General features: G+C 41.5%; 1 protein-coding gene across 1 annotated transcript; it reads right to left on the bottom strand.

Annotated features, from left to right (window-relative positions):
- Positions 1–3,579: 3,579 nt before the first annotated feature.
- Positions 3,580–19,749, bottom strand: gsk3ab (glycogen synthase kinase 3 alpha b). Its single transcript, XM_029451914.1, has 11 exons — positions 19,548–19,749; positions 19,257–19,442; positions 13,343–13,530; positions 13,037–13,120; positions 11,923–12,033; positions 9,094–9,224; positions 8,029–8,233; positions 7,530–7,625; positions 6,881–7,067; positions 6,676–6,753; positions 3,580–6,339 (listed from the first exon to the last, which is right to left on the bottom strand). Exons 2-11 carry the CDS (start codon positions 19,429–19,431, stop codon positions 6,272–6,274), a joined length of 1,323 nt encoding a protein of 440 aa, XP_029307774.1. The 5' UTR covers positions 19,432–19,442; positions 19,548–19,749; the 3' UTR covers positions 3,580–6,271.
- Between the last annotated feature and the right edge of the window lie 145 nt (positions 19,750–19,894).

Genomic DNA, 19,894 nt, shown 5'->3' with positions numbered 1-19,894 from the left:
TGTACGCAGATGCACTCCAGCACTTTCCTGCACTACTTGACATGATGTTAATATTAACATTGATATCTTGACACCTACATTACCCTACATCCTAAATCTCTTTATAAGTATATATTTACATCAATATGAATAAATTCATTATATTCCCAATTAAATGTATTTTTGGGAGATTTTCTAAATGTTTTCTCATCTTTCCTCGATTATATCTGATTTGGCAAATTATATTCATGTACAAATGACATATTTATACACCAAAGTGGAGAAGCACCAAACATATATACCTTGTATATGATTGATTTAGTAAACTAATAACAAACTTAAGTCATTGATTCTGCTTATTCATTACATTGCCCTGCCAAAACTTTCTAACTCCAATAACTATTTTGAGAACCAAAATCTTTCTTCACAAGATGCAAAATGTCTATACATTTTTTATGAAGAGAGACCAAGGACGGGGCCCGGTCATACACGGACAAAGTATTAATAATCGTAATAGCTGAACTTGAGGCTTAAAGGCGACCGAGAACTTTCAGTGAAGCACCGGGCAGCAAAGGTTCTGCCAGCGCATATGAATATTTTCTACTGAAAGACGAGAGAAGTAGGTTCGCAGACGCCCTGAGACTTCATTAAATCTGCTCATTTTGTACAGCAGTGAACAGCACATTCTGGTCTGAATGACAAATCTGAGTCGCTCTGAGTGTGTGAGAGAAGCTTCGTCCTTGTGGTGTGTTCGAGGTGTGTGTGCTGCTGAAGGTCCTTGAAGTCGTGGAGGCAAATGAGAGCTGAATTCAATGTGATGTAGCTCATGAGACCATGTCAAAAAGACACCCATTTTTGTCTTTTTATGGGTGGGGGGGACAGGGGATCTGCTATAGGGGGAGACAGCAGGTCAACAGTATATGCCACATATCTAGGATTTAGGATTTTATTAGGAAGTGATGCAGAACATCAGCTACTCTTTCTGGAGTCCACACAAAACATAAAAACAACAACAGATGAGACATTTACAGACCAATCAACCATATATACTGTTCATACCCACCTATGTAAATACATGTATATATATATATATATATATATATATATATATATATATATAAAATCATATCTCCATACAAGCGACACAGAATCAGTGTCTCCTCAACTTTCAACCAGGAGAGATCGACTCAGTTCAGATGCAGTTTCCCAACATCCCGACTATATGATTTAGCAATAGTCTAGATGTGATAAGACCCGAGTCTGCAGGACGTGTCTGGTTAAGTGTGCCCTCCCCATCTTCACAACAGCAAGGAGTCGTGCAGTAGAAGTTGGTGCATCTGGAAGTTAATCGTCGAGTGTTTCTAGTCATAAATCTGTTTCTGTGAGTATTTAAATGAAAAAGGTTGAGAGTGCATATGAGCTTAAAACATTTGATATTTGATATCTTAACAATATTTAAATACACCCCCAAACAGTCTGAACGCCGGCGTGTTAATTGTCTGATTGGCCAGCATCCCTCCGTTCACATATCTGATATAATAAAACTGTGGAAGTACAAGATTTCATCAGTCAAGGTCAAAAACACTTGCACTGACATTTGCAATAGCATGGTTCCCATAACAACCGTTCTGATTTCATCAGTGTGAAACTGGTCCCTTCAAAGGTTCGCTGATCCCCCGACTCCACTTCAGAGCGTCATTTCATTAATCCCTGCATGAAAAGGTTTCATTGAACGCTAAAGCAAAGTCCTATGACTCATACCTGATAAGCAATCTTAGAGGTTTTTTATACCCGTCACATTTAATTATCCTTTGTGAGAGAAAGGCAGATGAAAAGCACAAGTACACAAAAGAGAAACAGCACTTTGCTTTGTGGTTAATGGTCGAACACGTGAGCTGGAAACAAACTCCACTTTTGATCCTGAAACTGTCTTCCTCTCAGTTTTCTCTTTGCTCCAACTCTCCATCACCATTGTTGTGCAATCACACTGCTCATACACGATACACACTTTACATTTGTTATTGTTTTTACTGCTAGTGCACTTACTTTTATTGTATTTGTTTGACTCTTTATTTAATATGTTAGCCTGTCCCTTCGTTCGTCTCCCGCTGGCGGACGAATGAAGGATTTCTGATTCATCTGCTCCACATGCATCTTCATTAACGTATGTGTCGCATTAACGCACATCTTTGTGACCTTCCTCAGACTCCGTACCGTCAACCTTTGCACATTTCTGCACAATACTGCCGGCTCTTCCACTTTTAAATGCAGATATAGTGCACATATTGTTTTCACAGTAATTTGTATATTTACATTTTTCGTTATCTTTTTTAAAATTGTATAAAAGTTTTTATAATATTTCTATATTTGCTCTTATTTTACATTTTAATCCCTCTTACTGTGTTTATGTGTGAAATTCAGATTCTAATATAATTAATCATTTATTACGACGTCCTTTACTGACGTCACAAGTTACAGCTACAGCTGTTAATTGAATGTATTGAAGTAGAAACCTGTGAAATGTAGTTTAGTAGAAGTAAAAGCATTAACTAAATAAAAACATAAATTCAAAACACTTAAGCAAAGTACTTTCTATTGGTCACCTGGCTGCCCTGGAAGCATTAGCATGTAGCGTGATGATAAAGTGGAGGAGTATATCACACTTATATATCGGGCGATTAACGGCGTTTCCAGCTCACAAAAAGAGCAGTTAACTATATATATAATATATATATATATACAGACCATAACTGAGGAGTTATATTCTTATGTTATATTTCAGATGTTTTCAAAGTGGGAGGAGAGCAGGGGGCTCCAAAGAGAAATATAACATCAGCTGTTACGTTAGTTAAAATAAGATCACATAGAGTAGACTAACTGAGTGTGATTTGTTTAAAGAGATGGTTCAGAGATAGTCGGAAGCTAATAAACGTCTTCTTTATGTATTTATTTTAATCTGAAGTTATGTCAAACAGCAACATGAGGCTATTTTAGCTCAATGGTTGAGCGTCTATGGGATCAAATAACATAATCCTGCTCCCTCAGACGTCCAGGGATGAATCTGAACGCAGAGCTTTTACTTGTAATGGAAGTTTATGGTTTTATGTTCTGTTCAGGCTTTTAAAACCTCTTTGACTCTCTGTAGTACTGAACAAACCAGAAGAGAAGTAAAAACAGAATGCGTAGTTAAGCCCTTTTCATTAACGACATGAGTAATATTAAAACAGACCGATTATCTTTTTCATTATTAGCCCTGAAACTGCATATTGGTGCATCTGCAGGACTGAAGTAGAGATACTTTTCATTATTGATCAGGATTAATCTGATGATTATCTTCTAGATTAATCGTTTGGTCTATTAAATGTCCTTCCCAGTTTCTAAAAGTCCAAGGTGATTAATATTATAATAATAATAATAATAATAAGAGGCTGAAGCATGAAAATGGCAATCTTTTCTGTCGATCATCTAATTGTTTCTTTTGTTTGTACACACAGGACAAGTGAGTTATCAATTAACACTGTTTTAACATCATTATGACTGGTTCCCCCATGTGCACACGTCTCTTATTCAGGAAGAATTCAATCATGAATGTGAGACAGAAACAGTTTCATCACTTTATTAATGAGTTTAATTATTTATACCAACAAACAAAAACTGTCTCTCTCCCTCCATCCCTCTCTCTTCATCATCTCCTTTATCCAACCGTTCCGTTTACCAACAATGACATGTTACCCTCAGACGAGGGCGATAAAAGAGCAGGGTCACAGCAAATTAAAAACAAAGTGTGACAGATCAGAAGATGGGAAAACAAAACAAAAACATTAAAAAGCACATTTAATCAGCTCTTCATTTAGGAAAAGTCAGGAGTACTGAGAATAATGTTCATGGTCTGCCCACACACACACACACACACACACACACACACACACACTCCCTGCAGCTGTGCTCAAGTATCTGTGAAGCATACACACAGTACTAACAGGACAAACCCGTTACGCTCATACGACACACAGTAAGCAAAAAACAGGAGACGGTCGGACACAGGAGATGATACATGTCAATGGACAGATTCATTATTTCCCCTTTCCTCCGGACACACACTCGCGCACACACTCACGCACACACACACACACAAGGTTATCCGTGCTCCCTCACAACACTAGGACCCTGTAGATCCAGAGGCTTGTAACATTCCCTTCACATTAAAGTTAAATGAAAAAATGGAGTTCCACCTGTTGGCTACCATGTGCACCTGCATACATACAAGACCACTGATTGGAAAGCACGCACCAACGTCCGGATCTCAGTACAGTATCTTGGATGTGAAATCGTTTTGCATGTGACATTGCTGGACTAAAATTTGGAATAAAAAAAAAAAAAAAAAGAACCTTAAATCCCACAATTGTACCCATTGGAGAAGAAAAGATCCCCCACCCCTCCCAAAAAAACACGATACAATAAATAAAACAATGACAACATTTATGGGGGAAACGGGAAAGTCGTGAAGAGAGAAATGGAGGGAGAGAGAATTCAAAAGAAACATTTTGTTCTGTTTTTCCCCTCCTGAACCAGGGACTGAAATGAAATCGTATTTACAGACTGCGACTGAGGATAAACAGTCCGGCAGCTGCTGTGCCGGTCTACTAGAGAAGAAAAAAAAATTACAAGAACAACAATATAATAACAATAATAACAAAATAAAATAAAAGGTAATTGATATTTACAGTTTAGCAGTGAAAAAAGGAGGAAAGAGGTAAGCAGAAGGCAGGGGGAGGAGGAGGAGGACGATAAGGAATGGAAGGGGAGGCTCCAAAAGCCGTCGGGTTTCAGGGGTTTGAGCATCGTGTCTGCTCTGATCATTACTGAGATTAGTGGAAGCAATATAGTGTGGTCAACTTGGGCTGAACATGCACATTTGCGAAGAAAGAAAACTGCCGACAGTGGACCGTTAGGCTGAGTAAATCTTTCACGATCAGTTCCTACAAACACCACCACAGGACAAGAAGAACATGATATGAGCGGGCGGGCTGTTTGGGAAGAGGCAAAGAGGGTCACACAATTCATCCAGAGTGCTCCTCTTGCACGAACGGTAACGGTGTATTCTAGCTGAAATGACAACGACGAGCCAGGTGAGCAGTGAAAGCGGCCAGTAGTCTCTCTCTGAACCCGATTCTTCGACATAATCAAGCCGATATGAAACTCAACACCGTAAAGTGACATAATTAACGAGCCCTACAGTGCTGGGCAACTTTGTTTTTGGCATGCGAGGCTTTTGCATTAGACCCAACTGGAGCCCCACATCCAACCTCTGTGTGAAGTTATGATTACAGCTGGACAGCACACATAACTCACCCCCCTTTGCTTCCCCTCTACTCCCTTTGGAGATGTGCAATACTCACTTGAGAATAAACATGAAATGCTTGGTTTCCAGCTTCACCAATGACAACGTGAGCTGAAGAAACTGAAAGTGTGCACTCGGCTCCCTCTCATTCACATAAAAGGCAGTTGAGGAGCTAATAGTCAAAAAGAAATGTTTAAAGACGGGCTGTGGCGCCTTCCTTTGTAATAAAATTTAAAACCACCTCTTCTCTAAAATTAGCCAATAAATTCTGTCTGGTATCAAACTGGAAGATTAAAAAAAGATTCATCACGTGTTCACCAGAGGGCTGGGTGAACTGACACGAGTTCAGGGCAGAAAGTCTACACAGTACAATCATACGTGTACACTACAAGCGTGCCATCTTTGACCCCACTAAGGATGATTGTCAATATTAGTCGGGCCTTACACACGGCCCTCATTCTCAACTCCATAGCCAATCAGGACCCCATTCAAATGGCACCACGGCCACACATAAAATACGCTAAGGCAAATAAAATGAACATAAAAAAGGGATAAAAGTTGATTATAATACAGAAAATCCACATAACATGTACAACCCCTTCCTCACCTCCCAAACATCCCAACCAATGTAACGTTGATTTATTCCAACGGGCCAGACGACGGCCACCATGGACGTAGAACTGCAGCTTATATTTAGCCCAAGCATTGCTACCTAAATATCCTTAAAGCAACCCCACACCTTCCTGAAGCTAGCAGCCACAGAAATTGCTTTCTATTGGAAATGGTTAAAATTCAGGGAAAATAGCAATGCTGAGTGTTTATGTGGGGGTGTATAGTTATTTCTTTTCTATGTTTTAAAGGGTTTGGAGCCAGGAGGAAGGTGGAGAGGAAGAAGAGCAGAGGAGAGAAAAGGAAAATGGGGGAAGACAAAAAGAAAGGATGACAGAGGGCTTAGGTGCTGTTGTTGATGGATCCAGGTGCTGAGCTGGGCTGGGCGGTACTGTCTGACACACTGCCCTCTGCAGGAGGAGAGAGGGAGCACAGTGAGCACCAACACAAAGTTAATCTCAGTGCAGTTCAGTGACGACGCTCAACGGCCTACCACGTGATTATGTCTAAAGAGAAATCTCTTCTGTGTGAAAAGTAGCAGGAACATTCAATGTCTGCGTGTAAAACTGAAGGTTAAAGTTCAGACTGGGGTTAAACTTAGTTGTGGTCAGGATTATAAAGGCCAGAAACAAACCAAGTGGGCAAAAGACATTTTGAACATTGGACAATGATACATGAATAAATGCATTTAAAAACCTCAATACGGTCGGCCAATGAAAAAGACAGCATCAAAAAGATATACATACCATGTGAGGCAGGCGATGTCTGTGCACGAGCGTGAGGAGGAATGAGTGTGGAGTTCAACTGGGGCTGGATAGACAGCTCTGAGGAGCAGGAGAGGCAGACGAATGTTTAATGACACATAAAAGACTTTGGGTGCAACTAAGTGAAGGTCATCAGAGGTAGAACCACAAGAGGAGATGCATCAGACTGACTGAGAGGTAAACTGACCAACGGGACTGAAGTTGAAGAGGAGCGGCAGTTCTCGTCCGCTGGGCAGGCGGGTGTTGGGCTGGCGCAGCTCATCGAAGAAGGCGTGCGCACACGCCTCCAGGGGAGACAGCCTGGTCACCGGCGTGTATTCCAGCAGTCGAGAGCAGAGAGCGATGGCCTCTGGTGGGGTACGAGGCTTAAACACCTGACAGAGGAGAGAAATTTGGGTTTATGGAAATCCAAGACTTAAGGTGCCGTCAGACAGTGAGTGGCAGCGGCAGCCGCCCTCCCTCTCCTCGCCGCTGCCACGCACAGCTCTTTGCCACTAAAGTTTTTAGATTATAATGGTTCAACTTTCTTTTAGCAACTGATTTTACTGTATCAGAGTTCCCTGGATGATGCACGGAATATCTGTTCTGGGTTTTGGTACTATTTAGCAAAACTTGCTTTATTAACGTGTCATATTGATGTTTATTTACTTTTTTATAGCTATAATACAAAACTCTGGGCGGCAGCTTGAGGGTTCTTAAATCTAAAACACAAAAGGTTACTCATATTTTCCAAAAGGGCCAAAAAAAAGCTGTTCCAGAGAGATATGAACACGACAACGTCACACTGATGTTTGGATAACAGCCATCCATTAATATTCTCCAGTAGTGGGACATACCTTTGTCCAAGGGTGTGCTTTGATCTGAGGGAATTTGAACTCTGTGTAGTTCGGGTTCATCTCCCGGATCTGCTCCCTCGTTGGTGTCCCCAGGACCTGACGAACAAGGATGAAAACTTTATTTTCATGAATATTAAATTACACTCTCTGGTATGTGCTGCATGCCCGCACACTATGTGTAGAGGGGGGATTGTCCGTGTGGACGGTAACACAAATATCTGTTGTTATATTAAGTGTACAGCTTGCATTGTGCTTCTAGATATACTGTTCTGCATTTAATAACACCTGCATTTAAATATAAGTACACATGCATTGACTGGTGAGGTACCAATGGATGTTTCTTTAACTATAGTTCCTACAAAAGCAGAACAGTTTCTTGATACTCAAAGCAAATACTGACAGGAGTTTCAATTCCACACTTTATACCACATCTCCTTTCATCTAGCGGCTTGTGCAACCAGTTGGCGTTCAGCCACTGTTTGTAGTATCCCCACTGTACCTTAATGATCTCTACTAGCTGGTCCACACCACTGTCCCCAGGGAAGATGGGCTGGCCCAGCAGCAGCTCAGCCAGCACGCAGCCGGCCGACCAGATGTCGATGTTGGACGTGTAGTCGGTGGCACCAAAGATGAGCTCTGGGGCACGATAGTACCGTGAGCAGATATAGGACACATTCGGCTCCCCCCGAACTAGCTGCTTTGCACTAGAAGATGGTGGAAGAGAGAGGAAGCAGGAAAAGACAGTTCAGAAGGTGCGTTTGCTTTCACAAAACCGCAGCATGTAAGCTACGAAGACAGAGAAGTAAGAAAGACGTATGACAGATGGATGCAGACTGAGGAAGAGATGACTACACAAACAGACAGTCAACTACACATGCAGGCTGAGACAGACAGTCAACTACACATGCAGGCTGAGAGACAGACAGTCAACTACACATGCAGGCTGAGACAGACAGTCAACTACACATGCAGGCTGAGACAGACAGTCAACTACACATGCAGGCTGAGAGACAGACAGTGAACTACACATGCAGGCTGAGACAGTCAACTACACATGCAGGCTGAGACAGACAGTGAACTACACATGCAGGCTGAGACAGACAGTGAACTACACATGCAGGCTGAGAGACAGACAGTGAACTACACATGCAGGCTGAGAGACAGACAGTGAACTACACATGCAGGCTGAGAGACAGACAGTGAACTACACATGCAGGCTGAGACAGTCAACTACACATGCAGGCTGAGACAGACAGTGAACTACACATGCAGGCTGAGAGACAGACAGTCAACTACACATGCAGGCTGAGACAGACAGTGAACTACACATGCAGGCTGAGAGACAGACAGTGAACTACACATGCAGGCTGAGACAGACAGTGAACTACACATGCAGGCTGAGAGACAGACAGTGAACTACACATGCAGGCTGAGACACAGACAGTCAACTACACATGCAGGCTGAGACAGAGAACTACACATGCAGGCTGAAACAGACAGTCACAACAATGCAAGGAATGATAGAGACAGACAGGCACGTCCGGAGGCAGAGTCTGGTACTGACCTGCCAAAGTCACAGAGTTTGAGGATGGCCGTCTCTGGGTCCACAAGGAGGTTCTGGGGCTTGATGTCTCTGTGACACACGCCCTGGGAATGGATATAAGCCAGACTGCGGAACAGCTGGTACATGTACACCTGAGGGGGGGGACAGAGAGGGTTAGCATTACTCCCGACTGTGTTCAACATCTCAGACAGAAGCGTACAGAAAAGAAAAAGCAAAAGGAGCATTTGAGGATACCAAAGTTCACTACGTCTTTTCTTTGTTCTCATGTTTAGTCTGATGATTCATGGCTCACACGAGGGAGGTGTCCGTGAAGGGTTTCTGCAGAGTTCACCAAGTTAGTCAAGCTTTTTAAACCATATTGGTCAAAGTGTGGAAGTATGATTGAGAGCCAGCAGGGACGATATGGACTTGAATGAGGGGTGTCGCTATATACACCAGTATTGACGATACCTGCATTAAAAATAATAATAACACCGATGTATAAAGTGTCATTTATTTTTTACAAAAAAAGAGTGAAAACGCACAATAAACAAAGTTAAAAGATAAATTATAATCTTTTTCAAATTAGCTATAGAATTGATAGAAGTAAATTATTTTGGCAGCGATAATTAAATATCTTGACAGCTCGACCTTGACCAGCAGTATATAACAAATCATAATGAAATTATGAATTAATTAATGCAATCTGGACGAGGATAAGCGGCAGAAAATGGATGGCTTAACCAATTGAAAATGATTAATTCTCATTTACGTTAATGGTAAAATTGACACTTGCTCATTATGACACGATGAGCTTCTCGTCTCCGCTCCATAAAGAGATTGAACAGTGAGCACAAACCAGCGACGCCACAAACCCCACTTTTAGTTTATAGATGTACCAAATCTCCCGACAGCCTTCAATCAAATTTTTTATAACTATAATAAACTATAATTTTTACTATAATTACACTTTAAGACCCTGTGAAATAATCGCATTGTATAAACTCAGAAATTACAACGTGTAACCAAATACTTAAATGTCATAGGGGCTCACAAGATAAATCTGAGGGGGGGGGGGGAGGGGGGTCATAAGATAATTAATGTTACAGGAAATGTGCAGAAATGTAACTAATGCTTGTTTCCAGAGTAATCTTTCATTTTTGCCATTTTCTTGTGAGAATGAACGAGGAGAGAATCACTTCTGTGTAACTATTAACATTTTGTTGACGTACAAAGACTCTGTGTGTGTGTGTGTGTGTGTGTGTGTGTGTGTGTGTGTGTGTGTGTGTGTGTGTGTGTGTGTGTGTGTGTGTGTGTGTGTGTATCATGCACCAGTCCCTTCAATATGTGCCCCGATTGTGTTTTTGGGTGCACTGTGTAGGTGCGTGTATAAAGAAGCAGCCGTGTGGTGTCTGATGCAGCCTGCAGTGACGTGTTACTACAACAAAATAATGTGGGGGGGGGGAACAATTCTCCCTGAAGACTACAACTATCCTCATCCAACCCCTATTTGACATTTGTCTACACATTGTGGAAGAAAGATTGCTCCCACAGTTAAGTCTGCACCCATTTAATGCGTCAGTGCAATGCAGACGGAAAGCATCTTAATGTGACAAATCACAGTCATCATCACCATTATCGTCATTATTACCCACATGATGCAGTGACAGCGGGCCTGCCACAGATTACAAAATGATTAGAGAAAATGATGACTTGAGGGATGAGAGATGCTGTTTAAAAGGCGGGCAGAAAGAGAGAAGAGGGTGAGGAAGAGGGAACCAATGAGAGACAGGGCAAAAACATTGAGACCCAGGGGACAGGAAGTGAGGAAAGAAGACACGCTGTGATAGAAGTGTGTCGCTGGAGGACGGAGGGATGACAGAGGATAGAGAAAGAAAAAAGTGTGTGTGAGAGAGATCAGCATGCATCTCAAAGCCACAGGGGAGCAGCAAGCTGAGGAGGGGAAATGGGCCATGAGACAGCTATAATGTCCTCTCTGCTGCTGCAGACACAGTAAACACACAAACACTCTCCCTACAATGAACACACGTTTAGACAGGGAACCAAGTGTATTGCAAACAAATTAATTCCCACGGGACCATCTTTCCCTTCCTGCTTCCATAATCCTTAAACAGTGAGCTGTACAAACAGGAACATACGAGATTGTTTGATACATCCACAGGAAATGACGGAACAGCATTTTAGATGCTCAAACTCAATTCCAAAGACCAGGATGAAATATTTAAATATAAAACTAAAGTTAAAATAATAGCTATTCCATGTGATAGTTGCAGATTGTGACTATTTACAGCAGTATACTTCAAACCTGGAAAGATTTCTGCATAAAAGGAAGAATTCTCCTCTGAAAGCAGCTGCCTTTCTAACAGTTCATACTTTATTTATCTGTCCTCTGTGTGTTTCCTACAAAGCAGCACATGTTTGGCAGTCTGGATGTCAGAGGTTCCCCAAAACGATTAAATGCTACATTATAAATTACAGCTCAAAAGCATTTCTGATGCATTAATCCCACATGAACCAAATGTCACCACTTAAAGATATGTCACGAGTCTCAGCGTTTTGTAAAGATAAACAGACAGGGGTTAAAAACATAACCTCTGCAAGTGTTGTGAACTTCTCATAACAAGTAGTCAGAAAGACCAGACAGTATATTTGCTTCTATGATTATAACAGCACTTGCTCCTTATGATACACAAATTAAGCAAGTTATCCCTGAATTACTGACTTGAATTAACCTTTTAATTCCTAAAGAGGCCTGCTGGAAGCTGTGTGTGTGTGTCTGTGTGTGTGTGTGTGTGTGTGTGTGTGTGTGAATGTTTCTGGTGTACCCACCTTAACATAGATGATGGGGATGGTGGTCTTTGCCTTGTTGAAGTGCCGAGCCACCCTGTACACTGTCTCGGGAACGTAGTCCAGCACCAGATTCAAATACACCTCATCTTTCTGGAAAGGAAGAAATTAAAAAAAAGAGGAATGTCAAATCAGAGTAAGTAAAAGTGATCTCATAAATATGTTGGGATGTACATGGTGTGAGGCAGTGAACTGTATGCAGTGATTAGCAATATGATTAAAGTTTGCTTTTAGAAGGACGATATGAAACATTCATCTTATTCTTTTGTGGCCCCACCCCAGAACTGTGCAACTATTTAGTGTTTATTTAATTTAGTAATAAAGCTGTAATAAATGAAGCTCCGCCCCCTCCTCAGAAGCAATCTGGATGACGAGCTGCTCCGTGTCTTCATTGCTGCTGCACTCTATCTGTATTTTACAGAATCCTTTATTGTTGCTGTGGCACAAACTTTGGGAACACTTTGCACTTATTATCCTAAATGAGTATTTGCTACAAACCATCAAATAAACAATGAAAGTTGATGCAGCTCATTAACATAACATTAACACTGTATAAGTAATAAAAACCCACCTATCATTGTGAGTGTTAGCACAGTCTGCCATTTTAAATGTGTCTAAAGTACACTGGAGTGTAAAGAACATCTGACTCACACACAGGGCAGCACTCAGACTCATTAACAGCCAATGAAATACTTATTTCCTAAACTATAAAATCTTTCATTACAAAGCAGGAAACATGAATTTCTACTTTTAACAGCAGCTGAATTAAAGACAACAAGCTAAACATTTATAAATACATCGTGATTTTCAGGTACACACACACACACACACACACACACACTCAGGTTAAGGATTAAGGCAAACGCAAAACCACAATAATAATCTGAGCAATTCATAAAAAGTGCCTGAACCCGTAAAACATTAAGTGAAGAGTGAGGACTTTAATGTACAATAAGACCAGGATCAACTTGTCTGAAACATGTCTATGAATCATCATTGTTGCACGCACCATTAAGTGGCTGGGTGTGGAGGTAGAGTGCTTTATCTAGAAACTTGAGTCCTCCTGCATTAAAATGTCATGTCAGTGCATACACACCTTCTCTCCACTGGAGTAGAAGAAGTAACGTAGCCTCACAATGTTGCAGTGGTCCAATTTCCTCATAATTTGCAGCTCCCTATTCTGTAACGAAGAAAAATAAATGGAAAAGTGAGAGAAATGCAAAGAATTGTGCAAAAAATATGATCGTCATGAAACTGGCACTGGTCTGTAATTCAGGACGATTACTGAAAACTTTATCCTCAACGTGAAAGAGCAATAAACAAAGTGATTTGGGTCTACCAAAAGCCATCACAACCTTTATTGTAGATGCAACGTTTATAGCTTTACTGTTTTTATACATACCTTAAACCTCTTGTCTTGGAGAACTTTCTTAATTGCCACCATCTCCTGGCTGTCGATGAGGCGAGCCTGGTAGACCACCCCAAAGGAGCCATTTCCTATAACCTTTATGTCTGTATAGGACACTTCCTGTGGGCGATCGGGGCCCTGGCCGGGTGTGGCTACCACCGTCGTCACCTTGCCACTGTCTCCTGTGGACGAAGGCACAAACTTGTTAGAAAGATCAGAACTGTCCCTGTAAAGAAATGCACCGAAACGATACTATTCCGTCATGAAAAAGCATTCATTGAAGAGATGTTTAGACATGTGAGCAACACAGTGACATGACCCTTTAAACCAGTGTCCCTGAGAGAGAGAGAGAAACCAAACGTCAACAAGCCCCCCCCCCTCCTCCTTCTCTAAATGCTTGTGACCCATGTGGTGGCTCCACAGACACACTGTGGCTGGTAATGAGCTGCTGATACTTCACACAACACTCTGGTCCCCTGGGGGAAACTAGCCCAAACTCCTTTCAAACTGGAGACTCACATATGATGCCGGCCTACTGAACCTTTGGCGATTAATCAAATGTTATTCTCAATTACAGTTTAGGCTTCCAACAATTATGAAAACAACATAACTGGGATAAAACGATGTCGTCTTGCTGTGATGCTCTCGTTTTGTGTTATGAATCCAACTCCTTTACAGTGGTGCGCCTTCGCCCCACTCGACGTGTCAGGGACGGCCGGTCATTGGACCTCTCTTGGGGCTTGTAACTCGCGACCTTTACAGCCCCCCTCACCCAGACGCTTCCCGGGGCCTTGGACTTAGCTCGCTGTGCCCTTTCTCCATGCGGGGAGAGAAGGGACTCCCGTCGAAACTGTCAACATGGGGCAGACAGTGTCAGGGGTCTGTGACCCACCCGACCCGTTTTCAAACATGGAGCCGGTCATGCTTTGAGGGTGTGACGTTTTTGCTGTGTCATCACCATCCATATCTATACAACCAGCGTGTTTATGATCATAAAGTTCTTTATAGATTCAGCCTCTCAAAGTGCACAAGATTGATGCATTTAACTTTCAAAAGTACAAAATGTTTCCAGAGGAAACTAAATATTGTGTTGCATAACCGTGATCTCAATATTGACCAAAAATAATTGTGAATATGATTTTTGCCATAATTGAGCAGCCCAAATTAATTAGCCATTAAAATGTGTTTGTTTTCCTCGCAGCCAGCTTCTTTGCTTCGCCGGCCAAATTTCTCCGCCAATGGCACATTTTTGTGAAGACGTCTTAATGTTGTTTAAACTCCAGAAACATAAAATTCCCATTTCTTCCAGGAATCCGTGGATCATATCCATGGAAACAAATCCAGTTCAGGTTCAGAGTCTCAAAGTCAGGCTGGGTGACGTGTGTTGACCTATTCAGATTGCATGTTTAACCTGTGTCTCTGTCAGCTCGTCTGCAATCTCAATGTCCCCATTCCACTAACATACACCCTGTACCCATACAAGTTATATATTTATCTTGAATGGTGTGTAAAAGGGGCACTAGGCTATCGTTATACTTATATTTGCTGAGCTAAAATACAGGTAGATATATTATAATAATTTATGACCTTGTGGATTAGGCAAAGTGAGATCTTACAGTAACTGACAGCTCTAGTTAGGGTCAAGTAGCTGCTCAGTGTTTTACGCCTGTGCCCGTGTTGGGTCAAGACTGATTTGACAAATCGGCACCAGGAGCAATGACACTGGGAGGGGAAGAACCGCAGAGAAGAGAGGCCCAGTGCCAAAAGGCTTGTCAGAGCCTGTGATAAAAATTGCGTGGACAGTAGCACACCCAGAAGTACTATCATTTCCTGGACTTGCTCACTTCGCCTGTCTCAACAGGACCCCTTCTGATCTCTAGAAGGTCTCCGCGTCTCAAAATGGAGTCAGATATTAAAGCATTTAGGTCTCATAATTTGGCTTCATTAACCATCAACCATCTAAAGATTTAACTAATTCCAAATTAAATCGTCTCAAATTGATTTTTGATGACCAAATAAAACTGTATAATTTGCTATTTTTGCAATTTTCTTCTGTAAACAGCTGATTGCATATCCACATGATCGGCCTGCATCTGATCTCAACCCTCAGGTCAGCGCACAATGTTCAGCTTTTGAGATCAGTATCTGTGTTGTTCTTGCACATTCCTGTATCCTGTTCTCCAGCTCTAAAATACAATGTTCTTCTGTATTTCCTTTTAGCGTCACTTTCACACTCTTTTTAAACAAGTTAAGTCAGAGGGAGCACATTAAATATGGAGCAGCTGTGGCATGATAGTCCCTTGAATAATGAATTCAATGACGAGCACTCTGCCCAGCTGTCAGTGAATAGCTTTGGTTTCTGATACGTCAGCGCACGCCTGATGAGTAAGAGAAAAGGGATGAGCAGAGTGGCTCTCAGCACACCCACACTAATAAGCAATTAGCTCAGAGCTGGTTTGGAAGTATAAAGCTCAAGCGCACCTTTAAACTTGATAAAATGATCAGATTTATTATTAGAGACGAATTAGAACACCACCCTGCCTGATGATGGATTTACACGAGGTGTGGCTTGGATGAATCACTCCAAGGCGATTGGTGCCTTTTAAGCCATACGTCTGAACGTTTCCGCTCCACAACAGAAGATGCTTCAATTGACCAGACATCAAGCATGGTCACATAATATATAAATAAGCATCGATGGTCCTTAAATTTGCTGAGCAGAAAACTAAACTACTTGCAGTTTATGTCCTCGTTTCGTGCCAAATAGACTCAAAATGTCTTAAACATGTACTGATGCTATTTTTCTCTATTGTTGCCAACTCCGATACTTCAGCTCAACTGGGTTAGCACTTTGCCTCGACAGATATCAAGTGCTGATCCAATATGGTGCACTCTTACATTTTAAAATCTATATACCACCCTGCATGGATTGGGGTAAGTTTTATATGCACAGTAACACGAGACCAGAGATCGCTATGATAGCCGGGGCACTAAATACTAATAGTCAGAGTCACAGACACTGAATTTCAATGACATTGATGAAGAAATCATATTTAATGTTGATTGGTCACGTCTCCACTGTCACGGCATTTTGACCTAACTAGAATTGTCTGTTTCTTGATGAAAGATGACCTGAGGTGGATTTATGTACTGGCCCAGCTGTTGCATGCATAGATGCTATTAATTATATTAATAAGGTCAGTCGCACTAGATCTGAATCGGTAAAGCTCTTCTCTTGACCATCTACTATGCTGCTAATAACATCTGCATGTGTGTCAGTATAGGATTTAAAAAAGGCAAGACGAAGGGAACAAGAATTTTAAAGGTTGTAAAAAGGACAAATTTAGTTTTTTGTTAAATGACAAGAGGCTTTGTTGGGGGATATTCTTTAAAATATTAGTATTGAACGAAGGTACTTTCTTGATATTAATACTAAGATCCAGGTGTTATATTGCCATTACAATTAAATCATTTCCAACAGTACTAAGACATAAGAACAAACTTACGGCATCATTTTACATTGATCATTACACCCGAAAAGGTTTTATATTTTTGGTCTCCGTCACCTCTTGCTCTCAATGATGACATGAAGTTATACTGTGGAAGACACCGTTTAGCTGCTCTCAGTGACATATTTCTGTTGTCAGAAAACTGAATAAGTTTAAAGTGGGGATTTAATCGTTGCTTGTGAAGGCTAACTGTTAAAGAACAGTTATTCCTTCACTCCTGCACTAAAGCCATTAATCAAATCACTTACACAGGCTGCCAAGTTGTCTGACAACAATAAATCGAGGTTAATGGTGATATCTGTCTCGTGTGATTGGCAGTATTGGCAGAATCAGAGTAGACGTGGCAGAAAGTGACCTTATTAACATTGCTGCTGCACAGCATCAGCCCATGTCTGAGCAGGCGGACATCATCCGGCCTTAACCTCAGTTTTGCCCGTGCACAGTAACAAATTGAGCCTGTTTTTTTAAATGTATTTTTAGGATCCGTCTATTACAGAGAGTGTCTTAGCTTTGGTTGTGAAAATAGACATGTTAGTTGGGTCAAAGGGTAGAGAAGTCAGAAGTCAGCTTAGTGTCAATGTCATCTAAAACAGCACTTATCATTTAGCACCTCTGACACACAAACAATGCTTTTAAGGAATGAAGCAGATCCTGATGACCAAGGCGAAGACCAAGGCGAGACATTCTGAACAGTGGACAAGGGAAACGTGAATCAAAAGCAATGGATGGGAGTACAGGGATTCCGTTATCCGGTAATTACCGCCTTTATTTTAACCTTTAAAATCTGTTGAAGTCCGGCATAATTAAATCTGAGGTGGAAATAATTCCCTCCAAGCACAATTTGAATTGTATTAAAAAAAGTGGGCAAAACTGAGTCGCAGAACCTCTTACTTTTAATTCAGGCCCCCGTGTTGACAGGTTAAAGCAGCCTGCCGTATTTAAAATGTAATGTGTAATGTGGAATTTCTGTTATTTGTCAGGGACATTGATATCTTACAGGACACACGGACCGGGAACAGTTAGTTTCACAAAAACCCTGTGTGAATAAACCAAATCACCAGATAAAGACCTGCGGATTGTACTACATGTACTAACTTTAGCAAATACTTATTACAAAGCAGCTTGAGATATCTTTGACTTCTACTAATTTTATTTGTTAGGCATTTCACCTGTTCTAATAATTAATTATTGATCAAAACACCAGCATCTTTTTCTGCCAGGCCCCAAATAACCCAAAACAAGAGCTGTGATTTTCTTCAGTCTCTCCCAGATTGTCCCTCTGCACACCTCTGTCCAACCCTAGAGATCTTCAGCCCACTGCTGCATCGCTGCATGACCCCTGAGCATTCTGCAAGTTCTTGTCATCACATCAGCGAAACAAACTGGAGCGACTTCGCTGTTCGCAAACCAGGGATTCCAGTAGAGGCTTTGACGATGGTGAGCATGTTCAGCCATCAGCGTAAAAGTAGACAGCGCACTTAAGGGATAATGGCTTCCTTGAAGGTGTTCAGAAATGTAATTCTGTTCAAAAACTTGTCTTCCACTTAGAGGGTGCTGACATGGTTGCACAGGCAATGTGACAAACAAAGGTTTACCCAACAGTTTCCACAATACTAAGCTCCAATTCTCACTATCTTGATGATAGATGACCTGGGGTGGTTTTACATAGTGGACCAGCTGTTTAAACCCATGCAAAGATGTTTTCATACGTGTAGTCATCTAGGCCAGTAGTTCGATTAGGTTATGGTAAGGTATGGTAACCATATGCTGGTTAATGAGAATCTGTAACTCAGTAGTTTGGGATATTTTCACTGATTTTAATTTCCATTTCTTCAGGCTACCACACGACGTACAGTATCGCATCCCTAGTTTGGCAAAAACTATCCTGTGCAAGATCAGACTGGACCGAAGACGAAGCCAAAAAAGTTAGCCTGGATCATTTCAACCTACTCTGTACAGACGTTAGCAAGCTAGCTAGCTTCCACATCTGATGTTAACGACGAAGATATTAGAGCGTCGGCTAACACAACTCTATTCTTGGGTTACAATGAAAAAATAATGGTTAGGTAATGTTGCCAAAAACATTTACATAACGTTATTTACCGTCGAAATATTAACGACTTAGTTCCAAGCTTGCCACCAGCAGCTAAAGATAATGTTAGCAATGCGATAAAAGCCCTTGATCGCAATGGTTCGTTAATGAAAAACACAGCTAACGTTAGCTGGACAGCTAACTTAAGTTAGCTAACCAGCTAACAGCTTGCTGGCTAAGGTTAGCTTCGCGACAATGATCGACACTAAGTACACTCCGGCACATTTATCTAAAAATAACGTACAACCCGAGCATGTGTAATAACGTGTAAATTGTGCTTATGATACAAATATAAAAGAATACTTACTAGGCAGTTTCAAATTCCCAAAGCTCGTCGAGCTGGTTCCACTGGCTTGTGAAGCCCCAGTTTTTCCTGTCGAGCTTCCACCGGCTACTGCTGATCCGGCACCGGCTGCAGCGGATCCGGGAGCTCCGGGAGGCTCGGCGAAGGAGCTGGTCCTGGGCCGCCCGCTGCCGCTCATATTTGTGTGAACTAAAGCCGAGGCAAGGTTGAACGTTATTAGCAGCCAGACCGGCAAAAACTTAAGCTATATATATGTGTATTTTAAATGTCGATATAAATATAAACTACACTTACAGCGTTCTGTATAGGTTGCCCGTCTCCCCCTTTCTTCCTCTGTAGAACGGTGATGGTGGGGGGACTGGGGAGTTGACGCACAACTACGTAAAGCTCGCAAGGATTTCTGGGTAAATGAGTTCTTGTGAACTTTCAGTCCACACTACTGTACTCACGAAGTGTAATACTTACTACCTCAATGCTACTTTGAAGTGAAGATAGATCTTGTTGAATTAGAAAGTGTTTATGAAAATACTTTTTTGGGAGTTGTTATAGACCCCAAACTATGCTGGAAACCACGTTTAAATCATGTAGACAATAAAAGAAAAAGACATCCTGTATCTTAATCCATCACATTACATTATTTT

The sequence above is a fragment of the Cottoperca gobio genome, chromosome 16, assembly GCF_900634415.1.
Source record: "Cottoperca gobio chromosome 16, fCotGob3.1, whole genome shotgun sequence".
NCBI classification, from domain to species: Eukaryota; Metazoa; Chordata; class Actinopteri; order Perciformes; family Bovichtidae; genus Cottoperca; species Cottoperca gobio.
This window is presented reverse-complemented; position numbering and strand designations above follow the sequence as displayed.